The 26,766-nt window shown below is 34.8% G+C and overlaps 1 protein-coding gene across 6 annotated transcripts in view; it reads right to left on the bottom strand.

The window, feature by feature from the left end:
- The window catches only part of RABGAP1L (RAB GTPase activating protein 1 like), a 737,000-nt gene that overhangs the window by 519,316 nt on the left and 190,918 nt on the right, over nt 1–26,766 (bottom strand). For all 6 annotated transcript variants that reach the window (XM_041753512.1, XM_041753528.1, XM_041753506.1 and 3 more), the window contains 2 exons: nt 17,169–17,262; nt 517–667 (listed from right to left, as the gene is read on the bottom strand). In XM_041753512.1, the coding sequence (XP_041609446.1) occupies nt 517–667; nt 17,169–17,262 (245 nt within the window). The remainder of the gene's footprint in view (nt 1–516; nt 668–17,168; nt 17,263–26,766) is intronic.

Below are 26,766 nucleotides of genomic sequence, written 5' to 3'. Positions count from 1 at the left end.
TACAAAATTAAGAGGCAAGACCTAGGAGGAGACTCTAGGCCTGAGGATTACCCTTATATATGCTCTGCAATCCTTTCTTTGGACATAAGCACAGGTATTTACATTGGAACCAGGGGCTCCTGACAGGATAAGAGTCTGAACAACTATCTACATCATTTACATGTATGGTTACATAAGCACAGAAGGCCTTTTAATTTCATTTTAAGTTAATCTGATTTTAAAATTATACTAGAGTACAATTATATGGTATACAAATATAACTGTATATAAATCTTATACAATAAGGTTAATTGAAAACACCTGAAATATAAATATCTTTCACTTCAACAACAAAAAAAATGAAAGTGAAGTCACTGTTCTACACTATCCAACAAGTGCTCAGAACAAAAGGCAGAACCATTCACTGCACAACAATACAGTTTTTAAAGAAGTTTAAAACATTTATGACTTATTGCAGCTATGAAAACAGTATTTAATATGCTGTCCAATGAGAAGAATATGAAAAAAGCTTCCTACCTTTGTGATAAGAAGGCGATATCTATCCAGCATTGCCTGGTTGTCATGGCAACCTGCTAATAACTGCCATACCTCTGCCCTCAGTGCTTCAGGGACTCCACTCTTCACTAGAGTGGAGAGCCCCTTTGGTCGTGCACCAAGGTTACTGTGCCTAAGAAAACAAGAAAACAAACCATTCATACTCCCTTCACCACTGCTGAACTGCTGCTGTTATGGAAAGAACATTAATAAATTTACATAAAAATGTAAGCCTGGGTTGAGGGAAAAACTGGGGAGGAGAGCATGAGATACATCAGTAGCTCGGTGATATCCTGGAACTTATGAACTTATTCATCATAATGAGTGCGTTAATTATATATTTCTTGGAAGCATTTCAAGGCATAAAAAGAACCATCTGAATCCCCTGACATGAACATAGGACAAGTTGGTTAATGGCATGAGAATGACAAGGAATAGGGGAATGGGAAGCTGAAAGTGGATCACAGACTTATCATGTCTTGACTATACCCCTACATCCTGACCCAAAGTACTCCCTAAAAGAAGGACCTAGACCTTTCCCTCAAAACTTATACAACATATACAACTCCACTTTTCTAGGAGAATAGCATAGACTTATTAACCATACCCATTTCCAAGGGTGTTTAGAAATAAAACACAGGCAAGTATTTTTTGCCATTAAGTCAATGATGACATGGTAAGTATACGACTACAATAATCTGCACAACTTAACAAGTTCCCAGTCTTGTGAGTATAAATTCCATTCCTCAACATTTTCCTGGTGCCTAACTTGAACCTGGGAGCTGTCTTTTATGTCTCTTTGCTCAGATTTTATGTCTACTTGTATTTGTTAGCCAGTTTTATATGCTTAGAGCTGACCTTGGTATTACCACCTGGACTCCAAACATTGATGATGTACTCTGGTTTGACCCAACATTCACGCTTTGGTTTCCAGATTTAGCCCTAAAAGTCAGAGAATCAATATGTCTATTTTCTAAAATTGCCCTCTCATCTACTTCATCAACTTTCTCTAGCTTATATACACTCTTCCATCTCCAGCCCAGATCTCAGTTTTGGCAGACCGTTCTTCTGAAAATATGTTCCATTCCTTTCCCATTCAGTCATCATCTGGCCATTTTGGAAGAACTGTTGTACTTTCCATAACTCAAAAGCTCAAGTAAACTCATCCCATTAATATTTTTTAAAAACCATCAAGTTTTTATCTATTCTGCTTTCTTTCAGCCTCAACTTTTATATTGTTGAGTTAGAGAATCTGAACTGCCCATACTGATTAGCTTGGAGTAAAATTAAATAAAAGGAGGGAGATCTTATGTGATTTAAGATGCTGTTGCACATTAGGGAACAAAGTTATGCTGGTAAGTAAAAAAAAGGAAGTTTCAAAACAGCATATATGGTATAATTTTAAATATACATTCTCTCTCCCTCTCTCAAAATTTTATATATAGTATTATTTTAAATACATATTCATTCTTTCTCCTTCCCTCTCTTGCTCCTCTTTTTCTCTAACACATACTATTTTGAAACCTGATTTCAACCTGCATAGGAAAAGAATACAGAAGAATATACTCCAATAAATGTGTGCAATAGAATTAAGAGGAAAATAATTTCTTTTATTTTCCTATACTGTTTGAAATATTTACAATGATATACAACTTAAATTTACAATTAATTTACAACTTAAATTCTTTTATAATCACACACCAAAAAAGTCATTTCAATTCTTTAAATTTCTTTCATGTTTTTAAAGTATAAATTTAATTTGTAAAAATAAAGCTAAATATGCTTCACAAAATGTGGTAAGATATTCTCAAGAAGACTTACACCTGAGCAAGCTATGTGACACGTGTAACCTCTTTCCAACTGCCTCTTCTTCACCAGCCAACTGAGTTTAAGATTAGTAAAAGAATATTATGTCACAAAAGAGCCAGGATAAGTCATATAAAATGATCTTTCTCACAATTTATTTGGTTCTGATTATACTTTTGAATAGAAAAAAATACATGTGGCTTGAGGGTAGCTGAGTTTCTATCCTCTTAGGGTAAAAAACTGAGTTAACTAAAAACACGAGTGTATAAAGGTCATTTTCTCTGAAATTAAATGCAAAATATTCTGAATTTTAAGTCTCATATAAGGGAATAGCAAAGTAATTAAATATATCACATGCTACACATTATATAGAGATCACTACGTTATCGCTTTTTACTACCACAGCTATTAAAACTCCAATACAGGGTAGCCCGGGTGGCTCAGCGGTTTAGCGCCGCCTTCAGCCCAGGGCCTGATCCTGCAGATCCGGGATCGAGTCGTACTCCCTGCATGGAGCCTGCTTCTCCCCCTGCCTCTCTCTCTCTCTCTGTCTCTCTCATGAATAAATAAATATAATCTTTTAAAAAATAAAACTCCAATACATACCTCTCATGTAAGAAAAACCTTTCCTCAACCTCACATAACCCTCTGGCTATCATACTGTCTCCTACCTTGCAAGAAATTTCTCAAGAGTTGTTAGAGAGTCATTATCTCTCTTTCCTCCTCTCCCACTCATTCCTCAACTCAGCTCAACATGGCTTCTTCATCTCTCCTTAGTTTTCACTGAAGTAATACATGACCTCTCTCCATGCCACTAAGTTCAAGGGTCATTTTTCAATCCTTTCACACTATGGACCACTTTGTTTCCTTTGGCTTCACTGACAAAGCCCTCTCCCTTCCCCTTCCCAGACCCCACTGCTGTTGTTTCTCCTCTGTGAACCTCCCAAGTGCTCTGAGTGTTCTCTCTACACTTTTCTCAGTGATCAACTTCTTATGGCATTCTTGTCTCTGAGCGTTCTCACGCATACACATGTCTTTGGAGCTCCAGAGGCTCAAAGGCACTTCAAAATCAACATGTCCAAATCTCAATCCATATTTTTTTCCTAAACCTTGTTCTCCAGGGTACCTCACCTCAATGATTGTCACCACAATCTATTCAAATTGGAAACCTGGGAGTTGACATTACTCTCTGCCCTATAGTAAACCATCAACAAACCTAATGTATTTTTTCCCAACTTTTCCAAATTCCATGTGCTTCTATCTCCACTGCCACCAATTTTATTCAACCTGGACCTCGCAACAATTTGCTAACATTCACTTGTCCTTCTATGATATATTTCCAATACTGCTGGCAAATAGCTTCATTGAATATTATGTTGGCTCAGATCATTTTGTATAATGATTTATATGATTTTATATTTGGAATATATTTTCCTACACATGCATACACACACCCCTAATGAATATTTTACCACAGTATGATTCAACTCAAACAACGTTCAGTTTCTAGCTTACCCTCAGCTATCTATCTATCCAAGCATTATGAAAAAAAAATATTTTCTCCTATTTAAAAACCTAGGCTCTATTTATCTTCATAGACTGACATTTAAAAAGAACTAGGTCATTCATAATACTACATGATTAATAGCTTTAATTTACTGATTACCCTGGTAATGATACAGTAATTATATTGCATACAGCACCCTAGTACTTAATAAGGAGCACAAAGGGATAGTAAGCTAAATACTACTAGTATACATCTATGACCAGTGAGGACCCAAAGGAAACAGCAATTTATGGATACAGTCATTGCTTTCAATATTTCTGATAAAACTGCCTATTAATAACTACATATGACCACTGTTTTAATAAAACATTAACTGCAGCTATCAAGAGATCTAGAAATAAGCAACTAGTTATTACATGTGCTGAACCATGCACTGGAAACAAGAGATATATAATTATTTAAAGATTCACACATGTAGGGGATCCCTGGGTGGCGCATCGGTTTAGCGCCTGCCTTTGGCCCAGGGCGCGATCCTGGAGACCCGGGATCGAATCCCACGTCGGGCTCCCGGTGCATGGAGCCTGCTAATCTCTCTGCCTGTGTCTCTGCCTCTCTTTCTCTCTCTCTCCCTCTCTATCATAAAAAAAAAAAATAAATAAAAAAAAATAAAAAAAAATAAAAAAAAGATTCACACATGTAGAAGATATATAGTAAGGAGGTATTTTCTAATACATAAATATAAACTCCACAAGTGCAAGAATCTCTGTCTTCTTTACTCTTGCACCCCAAGTATTTAGAACAGTGCCTAGCACATAGAAGGCATTCAATATATTTTAGACAAATGAGTGAACAGATTTATAAAATTAAATTAGTATGATCAACTACTAAGGCTAAGCAAAAAAAAAAAAAAAAACCGTTTTTTTAAAGGCAAACATTCTCACCGATTTTAATAAGATCATAGAGCTGCCATGTATTCATCTAGTTACCTTCAAAAGAGGCATCTTTCTTGAAACTACCTAAGCATATGAGGACTTTTTCTATTTCCAAACCTGTTGAGAGAGAATTTCAAAGGGAAAGTATCACTTCTAACAGAAACAGCAGAGAAATCAAGAGATGAGAAGAAAAGCCACTGAATGACATTGAGTGGTCACTGATGGAATTAGGGCAATTTTGACAGAAGGGAGGTAGAAGTAGGTGGCTGGGAGACAGGAGAACGTGAGGGAAGCAGCTTGACCCATTTTAAAACATTCTCTCAGGAAGAGGAACAGCTAGAACTGAAACTAAAAGACAAGAGATTTCTCCTTCCCCCAACAGTGAGAATATCTAAATATGTAAACCTAGTTCTTACTTAAACAAGCTACACTAAGAAAAATTTCAAAAGGGATGCCTAGTAGCTCAGTTGGTTAAGCATCTGCCTTCGGCTCAGGTCATGATCCCAGGGTCCCCTGCTCAGCAGGGAATGCGCTTCTCCCTCTCTCTCTGCCCCTCCCTGACCCACCCCGCACCCTCACTCCCCCTCTCTCACATAAAGTCTTTAAAAAAAAGAAAAAGAAAAAAAACTTCAAGAAAAAAGACAGATTAAAGGTCATTCTGAAGATTAAGAGCACATACTGGCATGGAGGGAAAGCAAGATTTTTTTTCAGTTGAAAAAAATGAAACATTATATGTTAATGTGAAAAGGAAGAAAGCTATAAATATTCCTCCTTAGTGATTCTAACCTTTCAGGTTGATTCTGAGCTTATATTTCATTTTGTTCTCCAAGCAGTTTGTTGATGCTTGGTTAGGCTGAGAGACCACACTTGCCCACTTTAGAAAGTATAGCCATGAAGAACACATCAAAGTGCCTACTAAATATGTATCAATTTTCTGATATACTAATAAAAGAGAATGAAAAGTTTGAAGATGGTTTGATTCAATAAACCAATACCTAATTTTTACCTCAGATGTTCCTTAATTTTTCTGGTTAGGAAATCTTCCTTTTACAAAATCTGACCTTTATACCTAAGTTTTCAGAGTCGGCACTCTGTTTTTCCAGTTTTCAAAAATCTCAACAGCTTCCAGACAATTTCAGAACCAGAAGCAGGTATCCAGAAGTAGTTCCGCCCAATTCCTTAAAATTCCCTAAATAATTTAATATTCAAGTCATCTGTACTACTATTATAAATATATTTAACATGTGACAGAAATCTTGCTACCATTTGCCAGCTAGGATTTTCCAAGTCTTCCCATCACAGATGTCTCCTCTCTTCCTCTCTCCCCGCCCCTGGCTCTCTTCCCTAATTCTAGCTCATTCACTTTTTTCTTGCAATTATTTCTTCAAGACACTTTAAGTACAGTCTCATATAACAGACATCCACTACTGTTCTTTTTACACTACTGTTTTTAGCTTTCTTTCCATTACTATCTTTATTTCTTTCTGATAATTTCAAATTAGTGTTAAATTTTTTCCCTTTACATCTTTCTCATGGTATATTTAATTAACTGAATTCTGATTTTATCTATAAAGGTTTCACTTTATTTCAATATAGTGACCTACCTGTTGTAAAGTAAGTTCAAAATACTTTCAACTATATTTTAGTTAAAAGTTTATTAAGAATACAGTCTCCTCACTTTAAAGAAAAATGTCCCCCAAGCAAAACTGTAGTACTTTACACAACAGGTGCTTTACCTAAATAAATCACAAAAATAACTTCATGTAAGTACCTAACTAGTATTGCTAAGACTCACTGAAAGCTTCTAAACGTAAAGAACACTAATGTTTTAAAAGATATTCCAGGGATGCCTGGGTTGCTCAGTGGTTAAGCACCTGCCTTTGGCTCAGGGCGTGATCCTGGAGTCCCGGGATCAAGGCCCACATCAAGTCCTACATCGGACTCCCTGCAGGGAGCCTGCTTCTCCCTCTGCCTATGTCTCTGTCTCTGTGTCTCTCATGAATAAATAAATAAAATATTTAAAAAATAAAAATAAAAAAGATATTCCAAGAGCAATTAAAACTTAACAATCTTTGTATAACAGATATAAACTTCTCTCAATTAGACAAAGTTTACCCTTTTTATACATATGAATTACAATGACACAACTGCAATAATGAGCCAAATAAAAACATTTGATTTGTAGAAGATGCAGCAAGTTCTGTAAAAGTCAAAAAATCAGTTATATTAGTTGTTTAAAATAGTTTCCTTGCGTAGTGATCCAAAGGGGCTCCTGTACCCTAATGTTTATAGCAATGTTCACAATAGCCAAACTATGGAAAGAGCCCAGATGTCCATCGACAGACGAATGGATAAAGATGTGGTATACAAATACAATGAAATATTACTCAGCTATAAAAAAAAAATCTTACCATTTTACAACAATGTGGATGGAACTAGAGGGTAATATGATATGCAAAATAAGTCAATCAGAGAAAGACAAATTATCACATGATTTCATTCAAATGTGAAATTTCAGAAACAAAACAGAGGATCATAGGGGAAGGGAGGGAAAAATAAAGATGAAATCAGAGAGGAAGACAAACCATAAGAGACTCTTAACTATAGGAAATAAATTGAGGGTCGCTGGAGGGGAAGATGAGAGGGGATGAAGTAACTGGGCAATGGGCATTAAAGAGGGCACATGATGTAATGAGCACTGAGTGTTTCATGCAATTGATGAATCACTGAACTCTCCTCTCAAACTAATAATACATTATACATTAATTGAATTCAAATAAAATTTTAAAAAATAAAAGCTTCCTCAGATTCTTTCAATAAATTTCTTGAAGTCGGGATCCCTGGGTGGCGCAGCGGTTTAGCTCCTGCCTTTGGCCCAGGGCGCGATCCTGGAGACCCGGGATCGAATCCCACATCGGGCTCCCGGTGCATGGAGCATCTCTGCCTCTGTGCCTCTGTGTGACTATCATAAATAAATAAATAAATAAATAAATAAATAAATAAATAAATAAATAAATAAATAAATAAATTTAAAAAAATTTCTTGAAGTCCACTACTAAAAATATAATTTAGAAAGTTTTCTTTTTTTTAAATTTTTATTTATTTATGATAGTCACACACACACACACACACAGAGAGAGAGAGGGGGGGGGGGGGCAGAGACACAGGCAGAGGGAGAAGCAGGCTCCATGCACCGGGAGCCCAACGTGGGATTCGATCCCGGGTCTCCAGGATCGCGCCCTGGGCCAAAGGCAGGAGCTAAACCACTGCGCCACCCAGGGATCCCAAGTTTTCTTTTTCTTAAAAAAAAATGTACATTGAATTATAGCTCAGAAGCTCTGTCAATTCTACCTCAAAAGCCTTTCCCCATTTGGAACCTTCTCTGCCTATAAGGCCCATGAGTTTGTAAGATCTCATCAACTCATGCCTCCAACTGGTTTCTCTATTTACAGTTTCTTCCTAAATAATAAAAAGTACCATAGCACTTTTAGCTTTAAAATATTTGTTGAGGATCATCTTTACTGTGTTGATAACTACTGAAGTTAGATGGTGGGCAAATGAGGTTTTACTCTGTATTATTTTCTCACTTTTGCGTATTTATAACATCACAATTATGATGAAATATTTATATACCTCTGTAAGATGGCTAATTCCATAGAGGCAGGAATCATCTCCTATTCATCTTTATTTTTTAAAAGATATTATTTATTTATTCATGAGAGAAACAGAGAGAAAAGCAGAGACACAGGCAGAGGGAGAAGCAGGCTCCTTGTACGGAGCCCAATGCGGGACTCGATCCCGGACTGGGATCATGCCCTGAGCGGAAGACAGACACTCAACTGCTGAGCCACCTAAGCATCCCTCCTATTCATCTTTAAACCTGCAAAGTCTAGTACAGTTCCTAAAAGAGTAGATGAATTTTTTTCAGTTAGATGAAATCATCAAGTAACTTGTCATTTTATAGGGAAAAAAAGCAAAATGGTAAAGAAACATGAAACAATATCAGTTTGTAAAAGTGGTCTGTTACGATTATGCATTGCTATCTTTTTTTATTATAAACCTCAAAGGTAGGACTATGTCTTTATTTATCTCCTAGAGCCTAGGATGATGCTTCATAAACGTATGTTCCAATCAAGTTATATATATATAAGTTATATATCAAGTTATAAAATCCTGAATTTTATAAACACAGCAAAGCTCTCAATTTGCTATTTATTTAGTCATCAAAGTAATTTATGTTCCTGCCATTCTCATGGTTTTTCTTTAAATTCATACTAGAAGGCTGGCAAGGGAATCAATTTTCCTAATTTATTCTCTCTCTCTCTCTCATTAAAACTTCTATAAAAACTAATCCAAGGCACCGGGGGGAGTTCAGTCTATTAAGCATCTGCCTTCAGCTCAGGTTGTGATCTCAAGGTCCCAGAATCAAGGCCCACAGTGGGCTCCCCGCTCAGCAGCAAGTCTGTTCCTCCCTCTTCCATTCCCTCTGTGATCTCTCTCTCTCAAATAAATAAATAAAATCTTTAGATAAATAAATAAATACTAATCCAGTAACCTAACCTGCCCACATTACAGAAATGGCACCTGTCCACTGGTTTAAAAAGTTCTGGCTCTGGAGCCATACTACCTAGATTCAAATCCTGACATGGTCTTTTACTCACTGCGTGATTGTGGGCAAATTACTCACTGGCTCTAGAGCAAATTACCTATTGGGGATCTTGAGCAAGTTATTCACTGCCATTATCTGCTTGTATTTTTATACTAGCTCCCTAACATAGCTACACCTCAGTTTCTCATCTCTGCAATAAAGATAATAATAATCCCTACCTTAGAGGGTTGCTGTGGTAACTAGAATAAGGCAACTAAAGTGCTCAGGCACTTTACCTGGCACACAGTAAGTAGACTAAGTCAGCTATTTGTAGCCATGCCCCACCATTCCTCTTGTTACAATGAACTATCTCTGCTCCTAAATACAACTCCTCCATTAGTCAAGAAATCTTATTGCCTATTCAATGACTTCTCCTGCAACTAGTCCTCTCCCTCTGGCATTATCAAATTTTCTCTCCTGATTATTTCCAAAAACATATGACATGTTAAGTTGACCATCTTCATTTTTGGAATAACCGCTCAGTCCACGTGTATTTCCTAACTTGTCCCTATTTATCATCCTTCTATAGCAAAACTACTCTGAAGAGTTCTCTACACCTGCTGATTATCTTATATACAGTCTAATCAAGCTTTCATTCTTACCTTGAGAGATTCCCATCAGGGTCATCAGTGACATCTGAAAAGCTGGATCAAGTAAAATTCTTAGGCTTACTCTGACTTGACCTATCAGCAACTGATCATTCCCTTCTTGACAGATTTAATTCCTTTGATTTCTATCTTGTTTCTTCTCCTAGCTTCATAGGCTGCATTTTCTTGGACTTCTTTGCATGATCCTCATCTCTTCAACCTCCAAACACTAGAGCGGACAAGAGCCTGGTCCCTGGAAGACTTCTCTATTCACTTCCTAAGTAATCTTACCCATTCTAACAGCCTTAAAAATCATCTATAAAAAAAAAAAAAATCATCTATACACCAATGGCTCCCAAACTCCTACTTTCATCCTTACCTTTACCTTGAACTCAATCTTACATGTAACTGACTAAAGGACACATTTATTTTGATGTATACAAGGCATCTCAACATCTCCAAAATCTTAATTTAATCCTCCAAAGGTGTTCTTCTTCCTCTTATCTTTCATATTTAAGTAAATGGAAGACCTAGTCGTTTAAGCCAAAAACTTTGGCAACATTGGTCAGTTATTTTTCTCAGGCCACACAAGAAACACAAGCAAATTCTATAAGCTCTGTCTTAAATTGGAAATCTGATCACGTCACTTTTTCCTATTAACTTGGCATAAGACATTATCGTCTCTCTCTTGGTTTATTTACAATAGCCTCTAACTATTCTGCCTGCTTCTGTCTTTGCTTTCTTATGATGTTTTTCACTTCAGAGCCAGAATGATGCCTTTAAAATGCTTAAGTCAAAAAACCTCACCATAACATGACATGAACAAGACACAAAGCGGTCATAACTGTCGTATGAAAATGAATCTACTGGGGCACCTGGGTGGCTCATTGGCTGAGTGTCTGCCTTTGGCTCAGATCAAGATCACAGAGTCCTAGGATTGAGCCCTGCATCAGGCTCCCCCTCTGCCCATGTCTCTGCCTCTCTCTCTCTGCATCTCTCATGAATAAATAAAAATATTTTTAAAAGAGAATCTACTTATAATTAACAAGTATATCAATTTAATTTAAAAAATTACACAAGAAAAAATAATTAAGTACAAAATGTAACTATGTAAAATTTTCATAGACTTGAAGGGACAGAGATCTGTCCCTTCAGGAATTTTCATTCACAAATATATTCAATAGGGATGTCTAGGTGGCTCAGTGGTTCAGTGTCTGCCTTCGGCTCAGGGCATGATCCTGGAGTCCGAGGATCGAGTCCCACACCAGGCTCCCCATGGGGAGCCTGCTTCTCCCTCTGTCTATGTCTCTGCCTCACTCTCTGTGTCTCTCATGAATAAATAAAATCTTGAAAAAAAAATACATTCAATAAATATTTGTTGTGCATCACTACATTCCAGGCACTGTGATAAGGGCTTATAAGACAATAGTAACTTTGAGAAGGTCATGTGCATTTGTGACATAACTTTGAAGAGTTAGAATAGATAGTGATTCCTACAATAAATACTACAAATCAAAGTAAAGAGAACGGAATGTGAATACAAGGGATAATGAAGGCACTGCCCTAAGAAAAGCATGCACTTCAAAGAGCTACTCTACATATAGGCCATAAATTTCATTCCTGTTTTTCTTTTTGTTTCCCATTTCCTTCCTTCATTCATATTTATTACTTGTTCTAATGTGTTCTGTGTGCTACACAATATGAAATAAGCATTTGGTCTCTTTTTCTTCTTTTGTTTTCTGATGTAGTAGTAGCACATTGTGCTTCAACAACTAAAATGCTCAGGATTAATACTCTGGGTTTTTAGGATTTTAAAATTCAACCTTGTTCTGTGAGCTTTGACAAATTCATACAGGTGTGTGGTCATCACTGTAACCAAAACATAGGACAGTTCAAAAATTCTCCTCTGCTCTCTTGTAGTCAACATCACCCACCACAATCAATTCTTGGAAACTACGGATAAATTTTCTATCATGATAGTTTTGGCTTTTCTAGAATCTTAAAAAAGTGTAAGTATAGTATTAAGTGATTCATATCTGATATATTTTACTTAACATAATGCATTTGAGATCCATCATGTGGTTGCATGAATCAGTAGTTCATTCTTTTAATTGCTCAGGATATTCCATTGACGGGATGTATGTACCAGTTAGTTGATCCATGTTGGAGAGCATCTGGATTGTTTCCAGTTTGGGGTAATTATGAATAAAGATGTTGTAGACTTTTGTACACAGGTTTTCATTTCAGTTGGATAAATACATAGGAGTGGAATTGGAATTGCTGGGTAGTAAAAGAAGTATGTGTTCAACTTTCTAAGAAAATGCCAAACTTTCCAAAACACTTGCACCATTTTGCATTTCCACCAGCAAAACATGAGAGCTGCAGTTGCTATGTATCTTTGCCATCTTTGCTGGCTCTTGGTATTATTGATGTTTTGCTGTTGTTTTTGCTTTTTTATTTCAGTCATTTGAATATGTGTATACTAGCATAGTACTGCCCACTGTGGATTTAATTGGTATTTCCCTAATGACTAATGTTTAGCATTTCTTCATGGGTTTATTTGTAATCCAAAATATCTTCTTTGGTAAAATAGCTGTTCAGAACTTTTGCTTATTTTTAAATGAGGTTGTTTTTTGTTTCCTTTTTAAGACTGAATTTTGAGAATTTTTTATAGTCTGGATACCAGTCTTTTATCAGATATGTTTCGCAAATATTTCCTCCCAGTGTGTAGCTTTTCAATTCTTCTGAATGTCCTTTGAAGAACAAAAGTTTTGTTTTGATGAAGTCAAATTTATAAATTTTTTCTTTCAGACATCATTCCTTTGGTATCATATCTAAGAAATCTCTGCCTAACCAAAGGTCACAAAGATTTCCTATGTTTTCTTCTATAGCTCTTATAGTTTTAGCTCTTATACTTAGGTCTATGGCTCATTTTGAGCTAATTTTCATTACAGGGCAAAGTGTGCCTCAAGGTTTTTATTGTTTTAATTTTTGCATATAGATATCCAATTTAAAGCACGATTTGCTAAAAAGATTATCCTTTCTCCATTGAATTTCAATTAAATTTTTATTTACAATCAACAGACCATATATGTGTGTATTTCCTTTTGCATACAACTGTATCAAGATATAATGCATTATACGATTCATCCATTTAATTAATTCAATGGTTTTAATATATTCACACAGTTTGTATAGCCGCTAGCACAACCAATTTTAGAACATTTGCATTACCCCAAAAAGAAACCCTGTACTTCTTAGCATTCACTCCCCACTTACCTAAATCCTCACTCCAGCTCTGGACAATCACTAATCTACTTTTTGTCTCTATAGATTTGCCTATCCTTGATATCTCACATAAATGAATTCATACAATTACTCTTTTCTGATTTGCTTTTTTTCACATAGCATAATGTTCTGAAGGATCATGCATGTCATAGATGTACCAGTACTTGATTTTTATTGCTGAATATCTCATCATATGTATATACCATATCTATTTATCCATCACTTGGTGGACATTTGGATTGGTTTCACTTTTTGGTTATTATGAATAATGATATCATGAACATTTGAGTACAAACGTTTATGTAAACAGATGCTTTCATTTCTCTTGGGCATATTAGCAGGAGTGAGATTGTTAGGCCATATCTTATCTCTCTATTTAAACTTTTAAGGAACTGCAAGAATGAGTGGTATCTCATTGTGGTTTGATTTGCCTTCCCCTAATGACTAATGATGTTAAGCATCTTTTCATATGCTGGCTAGTCATTTGTATGTTTTTCCTGGAGAAATGTTGATTTACATTGTGTGGCTCTCTATTCTGCCCCTTTGATCTATGTATCTATCCTTTAATCAATAATGTCTTGAATAATGTAGCTTGATGGTAAGCTGAAATCAGGTACTTTATGGTACCTGAAATCAGGTAGTATGAGTCTCCCAAGTTCGTTCTTCATTTTTAAAATTGTTTTGGCTATTCTAGTTACTTTGCTTTTCTATATGAATTTTAGAATCAGCTTTGCAGTTGCTACCAATCAATTCCACTAGTATGTTTATTGAAATTACATTGATTCCAAAGACTACCACAGGCAGAATGGAAATCTTAACAATATTGAGACTTTCATTCTATAAATATGGTATTATTTTTCCATTTACTGAGATCTTCTTTGATTTCTTTCATTATATCAAATGATACAGTGTATAGAGTGTATAGATCTAGTAACAGTTTGTTCAGTTTCTACCAAAATGTTTCATGCCTCTTTCTAGTGCTTTTACATGATTTTAAATTTCTATTTCCAATTTTTCGTTGCCGGTATATAGAAATAGGATTGATTTTTGCATATCTACCTTGTATCCTATAACCTTGTAAAACTCAGTTTCCAAGTTAGGTTAACAATGGCATGCGATCGAAAGGTAGAACAGCAAGGACTGCTTGCCAGTAGTAGCTATACCACAACTGATAATTACTGATACCCACCAGGTACTCTAGGAAATACCAGCACCAAACACATTGTGTCTCCCCACCAGCTCAGAGGTCTGGGTAACTCTTCAGAATCCAAGAACTAACCAAATGACCCTTCCTTTCACAGGCCCTTCTTCTTCTTCTTTTTTTTTTTTTCTTTTTTTTTTTTCTGATATTTTTCCCCAGGCCCTTCTAAACCCTAGCTGCTCTGAGTATCCTCAGAAGCCTAAACAACCAGCTGGGCAGCCTTCTTCAGAAGTCCCTGCATCAGCTCCTCAGGAGATCTCCACTGAGTTCCTATATTTCACTGACAATATTTCTTCCATTTTATTTCTCCACCTCTGAGGATACTGCTGCTTCCTACTACTTGGGTTATTTTAATGTCCTCTTTCTGTCTTTCAGCATGCTAACACACTAGAAACCAATTTCTTGCAATAATACCCTTCTATTTGAAAAGGCTGGCAGGGCTTCTGTTCTCCCAACTGGACTCTGACTTAACAATCTTCTTGCTCTGATCAGCACCCCTTCCCCATTCCCAACACCTAACTGTCCTACAAAATTCTTTTTTTTTTTTAATTTATTTATTCATGAGAGACAGAGAGAGAGAGAGAGAGAGAGAGAGAGAGAGAGAGAGGCAGAGACACAGGCAGCGGGAGAAGCAGGCGCCATGCAAGGAGCCTGACATGGGACTCGATCCCAGGTCTCCAGGATCACGCCCTGGGCTGAAGGCAGTGCTAAACCACTGGGCCACCGGGGCTGCCCCAAAATTCTATTAACTAATGAAAAACATTCTTTTTGACCAAACTCTACTCAGCCTCACCTGAACTCTCTTCTCAAATAGGCCCTGATTTTTAAGCTTCCATGTTCATCTCTGCATTGTTCTATTTTAGCAAGAATCCTACTAAAGTCAGTTTAGCCAGGATCCCTCACCCTCCGTATCTGATCATCCTTGATATTTGAGTTCCTCATCTTCCACCATCCTCAGGTGATGCCTGATCAACCTAATCTACCTTTAGCAAGAATCCTGTTAGGTCAGTTTAGCCAGGACCCCTTTACTCCTGATGTCTCCTCTAATTTTCCATCTGTGGACCTCCATCCTCTCCTTGGCTATAAATTTGTAATTTTCCTTGCTGTATTTGGAGTTGAGCCCAGTCCCTCTCCCCTACTGAAAGACCTCATTTCAGTGATACCTATACCTATACCTATGCCTTAAATAAAGTCTTCCTTATCACCTTTAACAAGTGTGTTGAATCACTTTAACTCAGGGCATAGAAAATGAAAATTATTCACTTAAAAGAGGCAATAACACTAAATGAAATCCATAAAACATATAAGTTTAGAAAGGTGAACAGCACGTACATGAGTCAATCAGCTTCTAGATATTATATGATATGACAGAAATGTATGCCTTTATTTGTCTTTGACTAGGCAAATTTACAACTCTCAACAGACGATGTGTAGAAAATTGATAACAATGCATAAGTTCTTGTCCACAGCAATGAAAAAAATCCTGTTCATGACAATGCAAGTGAATTATCAAGAATATAAATCTCTAAAATGAATTCTCATTTTGATTGGTTCTAAAATCTTACTGGTTTCCATTAATTAATGAGTTAAGTAAACTCTCTGAGATGTGTTCATTTTACAGTGGTATATGTGAGATAAATAAGATTAAAGTTTCATTGTTTAATTAGGGGAAGCAGCTAGCCCTCCCTTACTCTTAGGGCATCTCCTTGAAAACATAATAGATTCAACACTTTGGTCATGAAGCTGACAAAACTATTCTCCAGATTCTAAGTAAGAAGTCATGAGCTTTCCAATTCTCAGAACTATAAGTATATATTTCCTAAATTCACTCAGGAGTCTCTCAGAGTGTGTACCAGAGATTATAATAAGGAGCATTCATTTGTCTCTTAAAAAGATAAAGTTTTATTTATTATTTTTAAAAGATAAAGTTTTAATTATTCTTTCTTCCACTTTACTTACTGTATAAAATGTGTGAAATTCTGCCCAGACTTGGTAGTTTCTCCCAGACCACTAGCATGCATGTAATTTGATATGTACAGTCAATAATACAGTATGGTTTCTATATCCTGGTATGGCAGTCTTTTTTTTTTGACAAGATTTTTTAATTTTACTAACAAATGGTAGCCATGATTACCTCTCTAAAAGACTTACCTATAATAAATACAGAGTATATATAGTAAATATGAACAAAGTACCCTTTTTTATAGTTCTAGATAAAATACTCCAAAATGTAAAGTGTTTTAGTCACAAGAAAAAAACAGACTGAGTTACAGTTTATTATCAGTCAGTGGTGAAATGAATAATTCTAAGCACTACAGCCCTTTATTGTGGTAATAGGCTTAGTAGAGAAAAGAAATGTAACCCTTTAACAACAGATATTTACATGTTTGGGCAATAAAGCATAGAGTTAACTACTCTGAGCAATGTTATGTCTGAATGAAATAATAAAGCAAATGTGTCTTCCAAAAGTAAGTTAAGTAAAACCATATTAGATGGAAGACCCAGCCAAACATAAAGAATATCTGTGAACTATGTTTTAACTTTTTTGTTTTTAAAGTACATTAAAATACTAATATTAAGATAAACATATAGATTTTAATTAATAAGACAAATTAACAATAACTATGTAAATATAAAATTTTCAATGAGAAAAATAAATGTTTACCATCTTCCTAGCAATTCTCCCCAAGAATACAGGATCTTCTCAGGACAATCCTTAGACACATCGCCTGTTCCACTTGAGAGTTCATTATCACTCTCTGCAGAAGAAACACAAAAACAAAAATGGCAAACACTGTATTATATATTTGACATTTATATCTTATAAAGCAAGAAACATGACTATGTATCTAATAAAACAAACAATACTTCTGTTTATATTATGCCCATTGCAAAAAAAGTAAAATCATTAATATAATTTATCTTTAGTGCCTAGATAAATATATTCTCAAAGCATAAACATTTTATGAAAATTCTTATTCACAATTTCTATACTATGAAATTGAAAATACCTATACATAAATAACTTTATCCCAAGAGGGTAAAATTTTAAAGCCAATGATAACACAATTAGAAATTCCTATGTGATATTCTACTCACCAGATTAATATTCTCAAATATTAGTATTTTATTAATGATCCCTATAAGCACTGAAGTCAAGTGAGATATATATCAATATATAATGCTAATATATATATGTATATATATATATATATATAAAATGATATAAACACCAAACTAAAAATATTGAAAAAAATTTAAGGTTTTTTTTTTTTAATTTTAAGGTTTTAAAGATATATTCATAAGTACAAATACTTTTGACTAAAGGAAAGATTAAACTATTTGGCCTTTTAAAATGGCAACTTCATAATATATCCCATAATATATATAAAGTAATAGTTTTAGAAAGAATAGGATTGGTTGAGTTACAGCTTACAACCAGTGATGAAAATGAGTAACTGTAAACTGTACAAATCAAGTGGTAACAGAGCTGGAAGAGAAAGGAAATGGGCACAATTTATCTACATCATAACAAGGACTTTGACACAGTACTATATAAGAAAAGTCTGGAGAAGTATGATCTGAATGATAAAATAAGCTAGATAACAATCTGTCTGGCTCATAGCAAGGACCAATGTTTTATCAACGTTGTTAGAACACAATAGGAACTGACTGGCATTAAGTGAATCCCACAGGGATCTGTATTAAGAACAGTATTAGTTAGCATACTACAAAGCCAATGATCCAAGTATAAACTAATTCATATTGCTGGATAGCATCAACACCAAAAAACAATACAATAAAGGAAAGTTTATTTGGCCAGGTTAAAAGATTTGGTCATATTCACACAAAAAGATTTTATCACACATTTAGTAAAGTACAACCAAAACATATACACACACATAGACAAATGCTTTCACATATTTCAGATGCTTTGTTCAAAAAAGTAAACATTATTCTGGATATAAAAATGAAGTTCAAAAAAAAAAATTAAAAAAAAAAAAAATGAAGTTCAAGAAGACAGACACTAACATTACTGCTCTAGAAATACCTCACATTAACAATTCTGTGAATTTTGCAACAAGTTCAACATGAAAGTAATAGAAATGAGAGATTTTTAAAAAGCTAAAGCAAATGAAGTATGGCTAAGCATTGGAGGAATAATGTAAACAGAAATAATTTAAGCCTTAAATGTCAAAATATTCTTAAAAGCTATCCATGTGAACAACTATCCCTTATAATCCTTATAAATTTTTATCCAAACTGAGGTACTTTTTGAGCGTGAAAAGGGACACTATTAAAAGTTAACACTCGAAAAAAGGTTAAACTTAAGAATCTTTCAGGCAAAAAGGACTGCTGATCACTCTTCTTATAAACTGGTACCAAGTATGAGTACTTATAATATAAATTAGATTCAATTAGGCATGGTCCAAGATGGTCGCATCTTATATTCTATTTTGCTCCACAGTAAATAATAATACACCAAGGTTCCAAAGTATTTGATGAAATTGTATACGCTAAAATGGAGACCAAAATCTAAGAACACAATGAAAAGGGAAAAAGAAGGAAACAAATCATTAATCTTGATTATAATAAAAATCAGAAAGTACTGCTGACACAGAGAATCTCAGATTCTTCTCATTCTCTCTGGGAAAGGAATGAAACAAAACCAAAATGCCATAAGAAAGATTAAGAAATCTGACTACCTAAAAATTAAAAGCTTATATGAAGGTATAAAATACACTAAAAAAACAAAAAAATTTTTCCAACATTTGACAAATGATCTTAATATTCAATAAACTAAAATACCCAACAGAAAATAGCCCAAGGACCTAAACATAGTACAGTTGTATAAAAAATAACTGGCCAATAAAGATGTTAAAGTCTTATCTCAATAATTTTTGTCAAATTAAAACAATGCAACAGAAAACAGCAGAGAGCATAAAGAATAATTATACCTAGTGTTGATAATAATATGGGGAAACAGGTAGGAAAGTTGATGTTTATAGAAGAGTAATCTTTCTAAATATGTTGAGTCCAAATTAATACATCATTTGATTCAGCAACTCCACTTCTAAAAATTTATTCTCCAGGAAAACATATGCCAAAAAGATATATGTAAAAGGACTTCATTGTATTACTGCTTGTAATAATAACTGAAAACTATCAGGAATTCTTCAATACAACTTGCATTACCTAAGGGTGTGTGAGTGGCTCAGTTAGTTAAGCTTCTGCCTTCAGATCAAGTCCTGACCCAGAGTCCTGGGATTGAGTTCTTCACTGGGCTCCCTGCTCAGTAGGGAATCTGCTTCTCTCTCTGTCCCACACCCCACTCAATGCTCGCTCGCTCTCTCTCAAATAAGTAAAATCTTACACACACAAAAAAAGCTGCATTAACTAAGTTACATCTATTCCAAAGAATATCATCTAGTAACTTAAGAACTGACTAGATCTTTATATGCTATATGAAAACCGTCTAAAATACATTATTTTGTGATGAAAAGCAAGAAACGAAGGAGTAATTTTTAAGTATAGCTTTATTTCTGTAAGTAGTATTACTTATATGATTACAAAGACCTTTAAAAACAGGCTGTAACATTATACACCAAACTATTAAGAGCAGTTACATTTTAGCATCTAACAGTATCTCATCACATATTAGACATTCAATAAATATTTAGGAAACACAACTTTCACTTTTTAAGTTTCTTTCCTATAAATATTCTTATCTTTTAAAATAAGCACACATAACTAGAATAAGCATGGGGAAAGGACTTTTTTATCTTTTAAATAATCCCTATCACTAATAGAAAACAAGAACTGATTTTATTATTATAAACCCCTACTAATTATGCCATAAAATCATCACTGACAACAAGGTACTGTCTCCCTTACAATCTCCCAAGTTATTTTCCACCACAAAAAGGAATCAGAATTGTAAACACCTAGATTAGTAGAGGAGAACCACAAAATAAAGAGGGGGAAACAAGCACACTGAATAAAACTAGATCCCTGATGAACAATTAAGGCAGAAACCACAGCAACTCAGGAGCCAAATATGTGGTCAAAGAATAAAACTTGGCCAAAGAACACAGGAATCCCAGGCTTTTATTGAATGTCTGCCTTTTTTCGTCTCTATTCCAAGCACTATTCTTAAATTTTATTTGTTATCTACTTTTTAATATTTTATTTATTTATTCATGAGAGACAGAGAGAGGCAGACATAGGCAGAGGGAGAAACAGGTTCCTCACAGGGAGCCCAATGCAGGACTCGATCCCAGACCCAGGGATCACGCCCTGAGCTGAAGGCAGACGCTCAAGCACTGAGCCACCTAGGCATCCCATGTTCTTCAATTTTACAGACACTAACTCATTGTATCCCCTAAACAACCTATTAAGGTAGTCACTACTAATTTGCCCACTTTCAAAATAAGAAAATTGAGGTACAGAGAGGTTAAGTAATTTGCTCAAGGTTACCCAGCTAATAGGTGATGGAGAGATAAAATTCAACCTCAGTTTGATTCCAGAGTCAAATATACTACCTTTCCTTGTAGACGTTTTTTTTTTGTTTTGTTTTGTTTTTTTTTTTCCACGTTTTCATGGAAGACTGTTCTTGGCATTTAGCAGATACCAGTCTGTGCCAAGTGCCAACATCTAGTAAATGCTGGAAGCCAGAGCCAAGGATAGAAAAGGCAGGCACACTTAAAACAACATGCTGGAGAAACACTGAATTGGGCTCAAGAGATTTAATGGAGAGGTTTCAGGGGTATAATCCCCTTGACACTCAGGAAGAATAAAAATAAACTGATATCTCAGTGACCTCAAAAGTGAGCAGGATCTATCTTCCTTGCTGCAGAAACAATTCACCATGGGTGTTTTAAATACTTATTGGTCATCCTTCTAAACAGGAAGAAAGGAGGCTAAAGAAACATAAATTAAAATTCTTGCTATGTTAGATATGACAGAGTTTCTAGGTAGCATGGAAGAAATAAACTTAAGAAAAAAATAAGAAGAAAAAGACATTGGAGTCCAAAGTGCAGTAAGAAACAGAGTGGGGAAGTTAGCGAAATAGAATGTAGCAAAGAAGAGAAGGAACAACATGTTGAAAAATGTGAATATGTAAACGGGTAACTCTGAAGGTTTTAAGAAAACAACTGTATCCCATTCTACATTAGGAAAAAAAGACAAAAAATGATAGAAGGCTGGTATTCCTATTCTCCTGGGTAAATCTTATTTTTTCCATTGAAATTCAGGTTAGAGTTACCCTTTTCTGAATGGGCTAAGTACTACCCCTCTGGGCATATTCTATCATTGCAATTATCACAACCATATTACAATCATTTATTTTCCTCTACATCTTCTCTTATCAGACTCTGAGTTTCTTGGCAGTGGGGACTATTATTTTTATATTCCTGGTGCCTAGATTACTACTTGGCCATAGAATGTTAAAAGTTTCTGAAGTGATAACTGGAGAGGAGAATATAGAAAAAAGGAAAATCCATTATAACTACAAAAAAATGTATGCCTTGAAAATTAGTGACCTTTAGTATTTAAGCATCTATGTGCAGACATGGGTAAAGGGAGCCAGGTCCATTTAGTCATTCATAATGGATTCTGGAGCTAAAATGACTGCTTTTGAAACCCAGTTCCACCACTGACTAGCTGTCATCCTGGTTAAGTTACTTAACCTCTCTGTGACTCAGCTATTTGTAAAATGGGAATAATATCAGTATCTTATACTGTATTTGTAGCAATTAAGCAGGTTATTATATGAAAAACATATATTATGCCTGGCAAAAGGCAGGCATATTAACTATTAAAAGTTGTTTTCATTCAACAAATTTGAATTCCTATGATGTATATAGTACTGGAGTAGAACGTGGAGTGCAAGTTTTGAGTGGGAGGTGGTGACAGTAAATGTAGATTTTTCTTTATCCAAGCTCATGAAATATGGGAAGGTAAGAGAGTAGTATAGCTAAAAAGAACTGCATGGTAAATTCAAGCATTATACTTTCTTTATCAAGCCCTACTCCCCAGGAAATTGTCCAGTTCTTCCATTCTGGCTCCTATACAGACACCAACAGTAATATCTATAAGACTTCCATAAACACATGCCTGTTTTCATTATTTATTCAGGCATTTAATATCTATAACTTTCATGTTTTACATATCTTTTTCCCCTTCTTAGATCCTTGCTCTGTGAGGGCTAGGAGTATATCGTGTCTTTATATAGTAGCCTTTAGCACATAGTAACACTCAACAGTGAATAAATGGAAGTATTTATTTGTTACTGTTTTATTTTTAGAATATGTTCATACCCTTAAGGTAACTGGAAAAGAAAACATTGGAAAGAAAAAGATGAGGAATCAGTCAATTCCCTAAAAAGACATGAAACTGCCCAGGTTTGGAGGTAGTGACTGGCCAAAAGGACATCTCATATTTTGACTGAATATGGGGCTTTGGATAAGTTTGTTAAGGGAGAGAGTTGAGTGAATCCATAGTTAATAGCTTCAACTTTCTCTAGAAAGTTCACTTTACAAGAGGTCTCTGAGAGACTCTAATTTAGGGAGTCTTGTTAGAGACCCCTCCAAAATGCCTAACTTCATTCCTTTCCATGAACACTCTCCTTATCAATTTCAATTTTCCCGCAGTTATTGCTCTCCTTGAGAGAACAGGACCATACAGAGGATTCCAAATGTCACCAGACTCATACTATAGGACTACTACTTTCTTTAAACACTGGTGAAATGAAAACAACAATATTAATCATGTATTGTAAAAATTAGATGAAAATGCATGTGTGAAACTAACATAGTGCTGGTTACCAGGTAGTACTCAAATGTTAAGTATCATTTTTTATTATTTTTATTGTTATTGAATCCTCAGTTTCCTGCCCAACACTTCAAAGTACCTAAAAAGGCATTCTAGGTTTATTTTTTATTATTCACTGATTTCTAACATGCAGAAAGCAGAGACCAACTGTGCAATACCAAAATAAGACAATAAATGTAAATTTTTAGATCAAACAAAATAAATACAAATGACACTTCAATCAAAATAATTTAAGGGCTCTCTCTCTTAACTTTGACCAATCCCTGCTTTGAAAAAAATGCTGCATTTCTATTAGCAATGTTTTTCATCCTAGTCATAAAGGAAAATTTCAGAACTAGTATCAATAGACGTCATAAAAGGAAAAAATATACATTTTTATATATACCTATACATACATACACACAATGTTTTTTCTTTTTACAAATACATGTTAAAAATAAACTACAAAACTAGGAACAAATTAGCACAAAATCTTATTTTTCTTTTCAACTGAAGGAGTACTCATAAAATAAAAAGCTGATAAATAATCACAGATAAAATGTGACTATTGCAGATTTTCAAAGATTTTTCCCTTTAATTTTCCTTTTTAATAAGTACTATTTGCTGAAAATAATACATGTGACACAGGTTACTAAAAACTCTGTTCTAAACTATTGGGGGAGAAAAAAAACAAAACCTCACCCATCTGGCAAAACCTGTAGAGATACAGGTCTATATAATGACACATGTCAACCTTGAATAGTGTAAACGTGATTTATTTTGATTACTTAGTAGTAAATAATGTCATTTTGGACAGCCAAAATCTATAGCCACATTGGTGTGACCTTGAATATAATATAATCTCTCATTTCTCACATGACAAAATGTATTTGTTCTGTATATAAGCTGATACACAAAGGTAAACCATTAAGGTAAAAGATTATCCTTAATTTCTGAAATATGATAACATTTCCCACTGTAAAAAGCAAAGTGATTTATTCAAAGAGAGAAGGTTCAAGGTAGAAGGAACCACAAATTGCATGATTTCTTTCCAATTAAATCATAATCACTGACCCTCTGAATCTAATTACAAGTTTCTAATTAGTAATCCTTATAGTTGCTAAGCATAAGTGATTAATAAAAATGTATCACTGATCATTGAAATCTGTCAACCATAGTCAAGAAAAGCAGGGCAGCCAATACACCTTACTTTTCACCCCACTTTGTAACATTGTTTTTTAAGCCTCACAAAGTTGTACAGATAATCAGAATGGAAAGAAATTAGGTTACATCGAGGAAAAACAGAGGCTAAGGCTCCTAACATTAGACAAACTGCTTCCTTTTTTTTTTTTTTTTTTTAAAGGAGCCCAACACAGCCCACAGATCTCATAACCCTGAGATCAAGACTTGAGTGGAGATCAAGAGTCAGATGCTTAACCCACTGGGCCACCCAGGTGCCCCTAAACAAACTGATTTCTTAACCATGAGGCCAGTATATCTTTTTGCATGTTTCATTTTACATTTTTCTGGGATATTAATGACTTAGAATTTATTTAGATATTCACTTACATTTTGTATTTTCTGGGTTTTAGAAATGCATTTAATTCTCTGCTCATTTCTTTTGTTTCTAATTGAAGTATGACTAACATACAAAAAGCTATAGATATTTAAGGTATATAATTTGATGTGTTTGAAGAGGCTAGTATAGTCTTATAATAAAAAATTTGGGCAGTGTCTATTTGAATATATTATCAATGACTTTTTCCAAAATAAATTGATGGGTGGTAAAGATGGAATTTAGTGCCTGCAGATTATAAGAAAAAAGATATGTAAATAGTTATACTAAGTGATTATTTTAAAACTTATCATTCAAAGAATGACTTTTTAAAAGGCAGCCAGTCTTTTTCCTTCCAACAGTTGCTTTCTGTTAAAAACAAGGAAAAAATTTTCCAAAAATATTTTTCAGTTTTTTGTTTGACTAAAAATCAGTTTTGGGTATTTGGAAATTGTTCATTCAATTCAAGCTTTATAAGATTAATAGGTAATTGTGTAATCACAATTAGAGGAAATTAGAGGGAAAAAAACTAAGCAAGCATTGGAGATAGAAACAAAGAGAAGCAAGAGAAGAAAACCTATCAGGATAGCTCTAATTTAACTAGTGGATGGAAAGGGAGCTCCCTAACACCCACCGGGTGGTACATAACACACTCAAAAGTCCTCTAACTGGGCAGATGACCCTCTTCAACCAAGAGTATGACTCTGCAAGGGGAAATATTCACAAGTAAAATGGAGAAAGGAAGGGAAAACGTTCATAAGACTAGCCAAAGCAGTCACATGAAACCAAGCAATCAAGGAAGTAACAGTGAAATCAGATTCATCTCTGCATTTGGATTTTTAAATATTCCCTTCCTAAAGAAAGCATTTTAACTGATGAAGAGATTGCCTAATATAAAACACAATTGGAGAAAAAGCAGAAACTGCCAAAAGAGACTTAGATTAATATTTGATATAGGCTGCCATAAGGACTTAAAATTCAACAAAGGCAGTAAACATATAATTGTGAAAGTAACAGAGTAGCAAAAAATAATGGATTTTTGAGAAAAACTCAAAATTTTAGAGCATAAATGCCATTTTAGTGGACCTGCTAATAACCATTCTCTGCACGGTGCTAACTTGTCTCTCTGTAATGTCCTGAATACTTGCCTGCTTTCCCTTCTAAACTAACTTACTTAAGTAAGAGACTATGTTCTAATCATCTTGGTATTCCACACCCTATCAAAGTACTTGGCAACTGGTAAGCACTCAATAGATGTTTGATGAATAAAATAAGAGGTGCACTATTTTCAGAATCTATATATCAACTGCCTATGTGACATTTCCATTTGGATATCTAATAAGCTTTCAAAAATAACCCTTAATTTTCTTCACATACCTGAATTTGCCTGATTCTCCATAAATGCACTAGCTATGCAGTTGTTCAAACTGAAATCTACAAATTATTCTTTTACCCTCACCAACTACATTTGATTATTCAACCCTACAGACTTTGCCACCAAAATGTATCTCAAATTTATCTACTTTTCTCCCCATTCACATTACAACCTTCACTCAAGCCCCAACATTTTGGTCAAGACTATCTTAAGAATCTCCCAATGGTCTCCCTGCTTCTATCCCTACTCTACATACATGTGTATTCTCCACATACACAGTTGCAGAGGTGTCTTGAAACCATGAATTGAATCTGTCTCTTCTTCTTAGCTTAAAACCCTTCAAAGCCTTCAAAACAACTCCTCACTGTGGCTTACAAGAACTTACATGATGTTCCCTGGCTGCCTGTCCATGTCTGTATTGTACCACTTTTTTGGTTGTCCCCTATCCTTCAGTCATCTGTCCTCTTTTCTATTCTTCAAACACACCAAGTACATTTTTACCTTCCAGCCTCTGCACTATTT

This window comes from Vulpes lagopus, chromosome 1 (genome assembly GCF_018345385.1).
Source record: "Vulpes lagopus strain Blue_001 chromosome 1, ASM1834538v1, whole genome shotgun sequence".
NCBI lineage: Eukaryota > Metazoa > Chordata > Mammalia > Carnivora > Canidae > Vulpes > Vulpes lagopus.
This window is presented reverse-complemented; position numbering and strand designations above follow the sequence as displayed.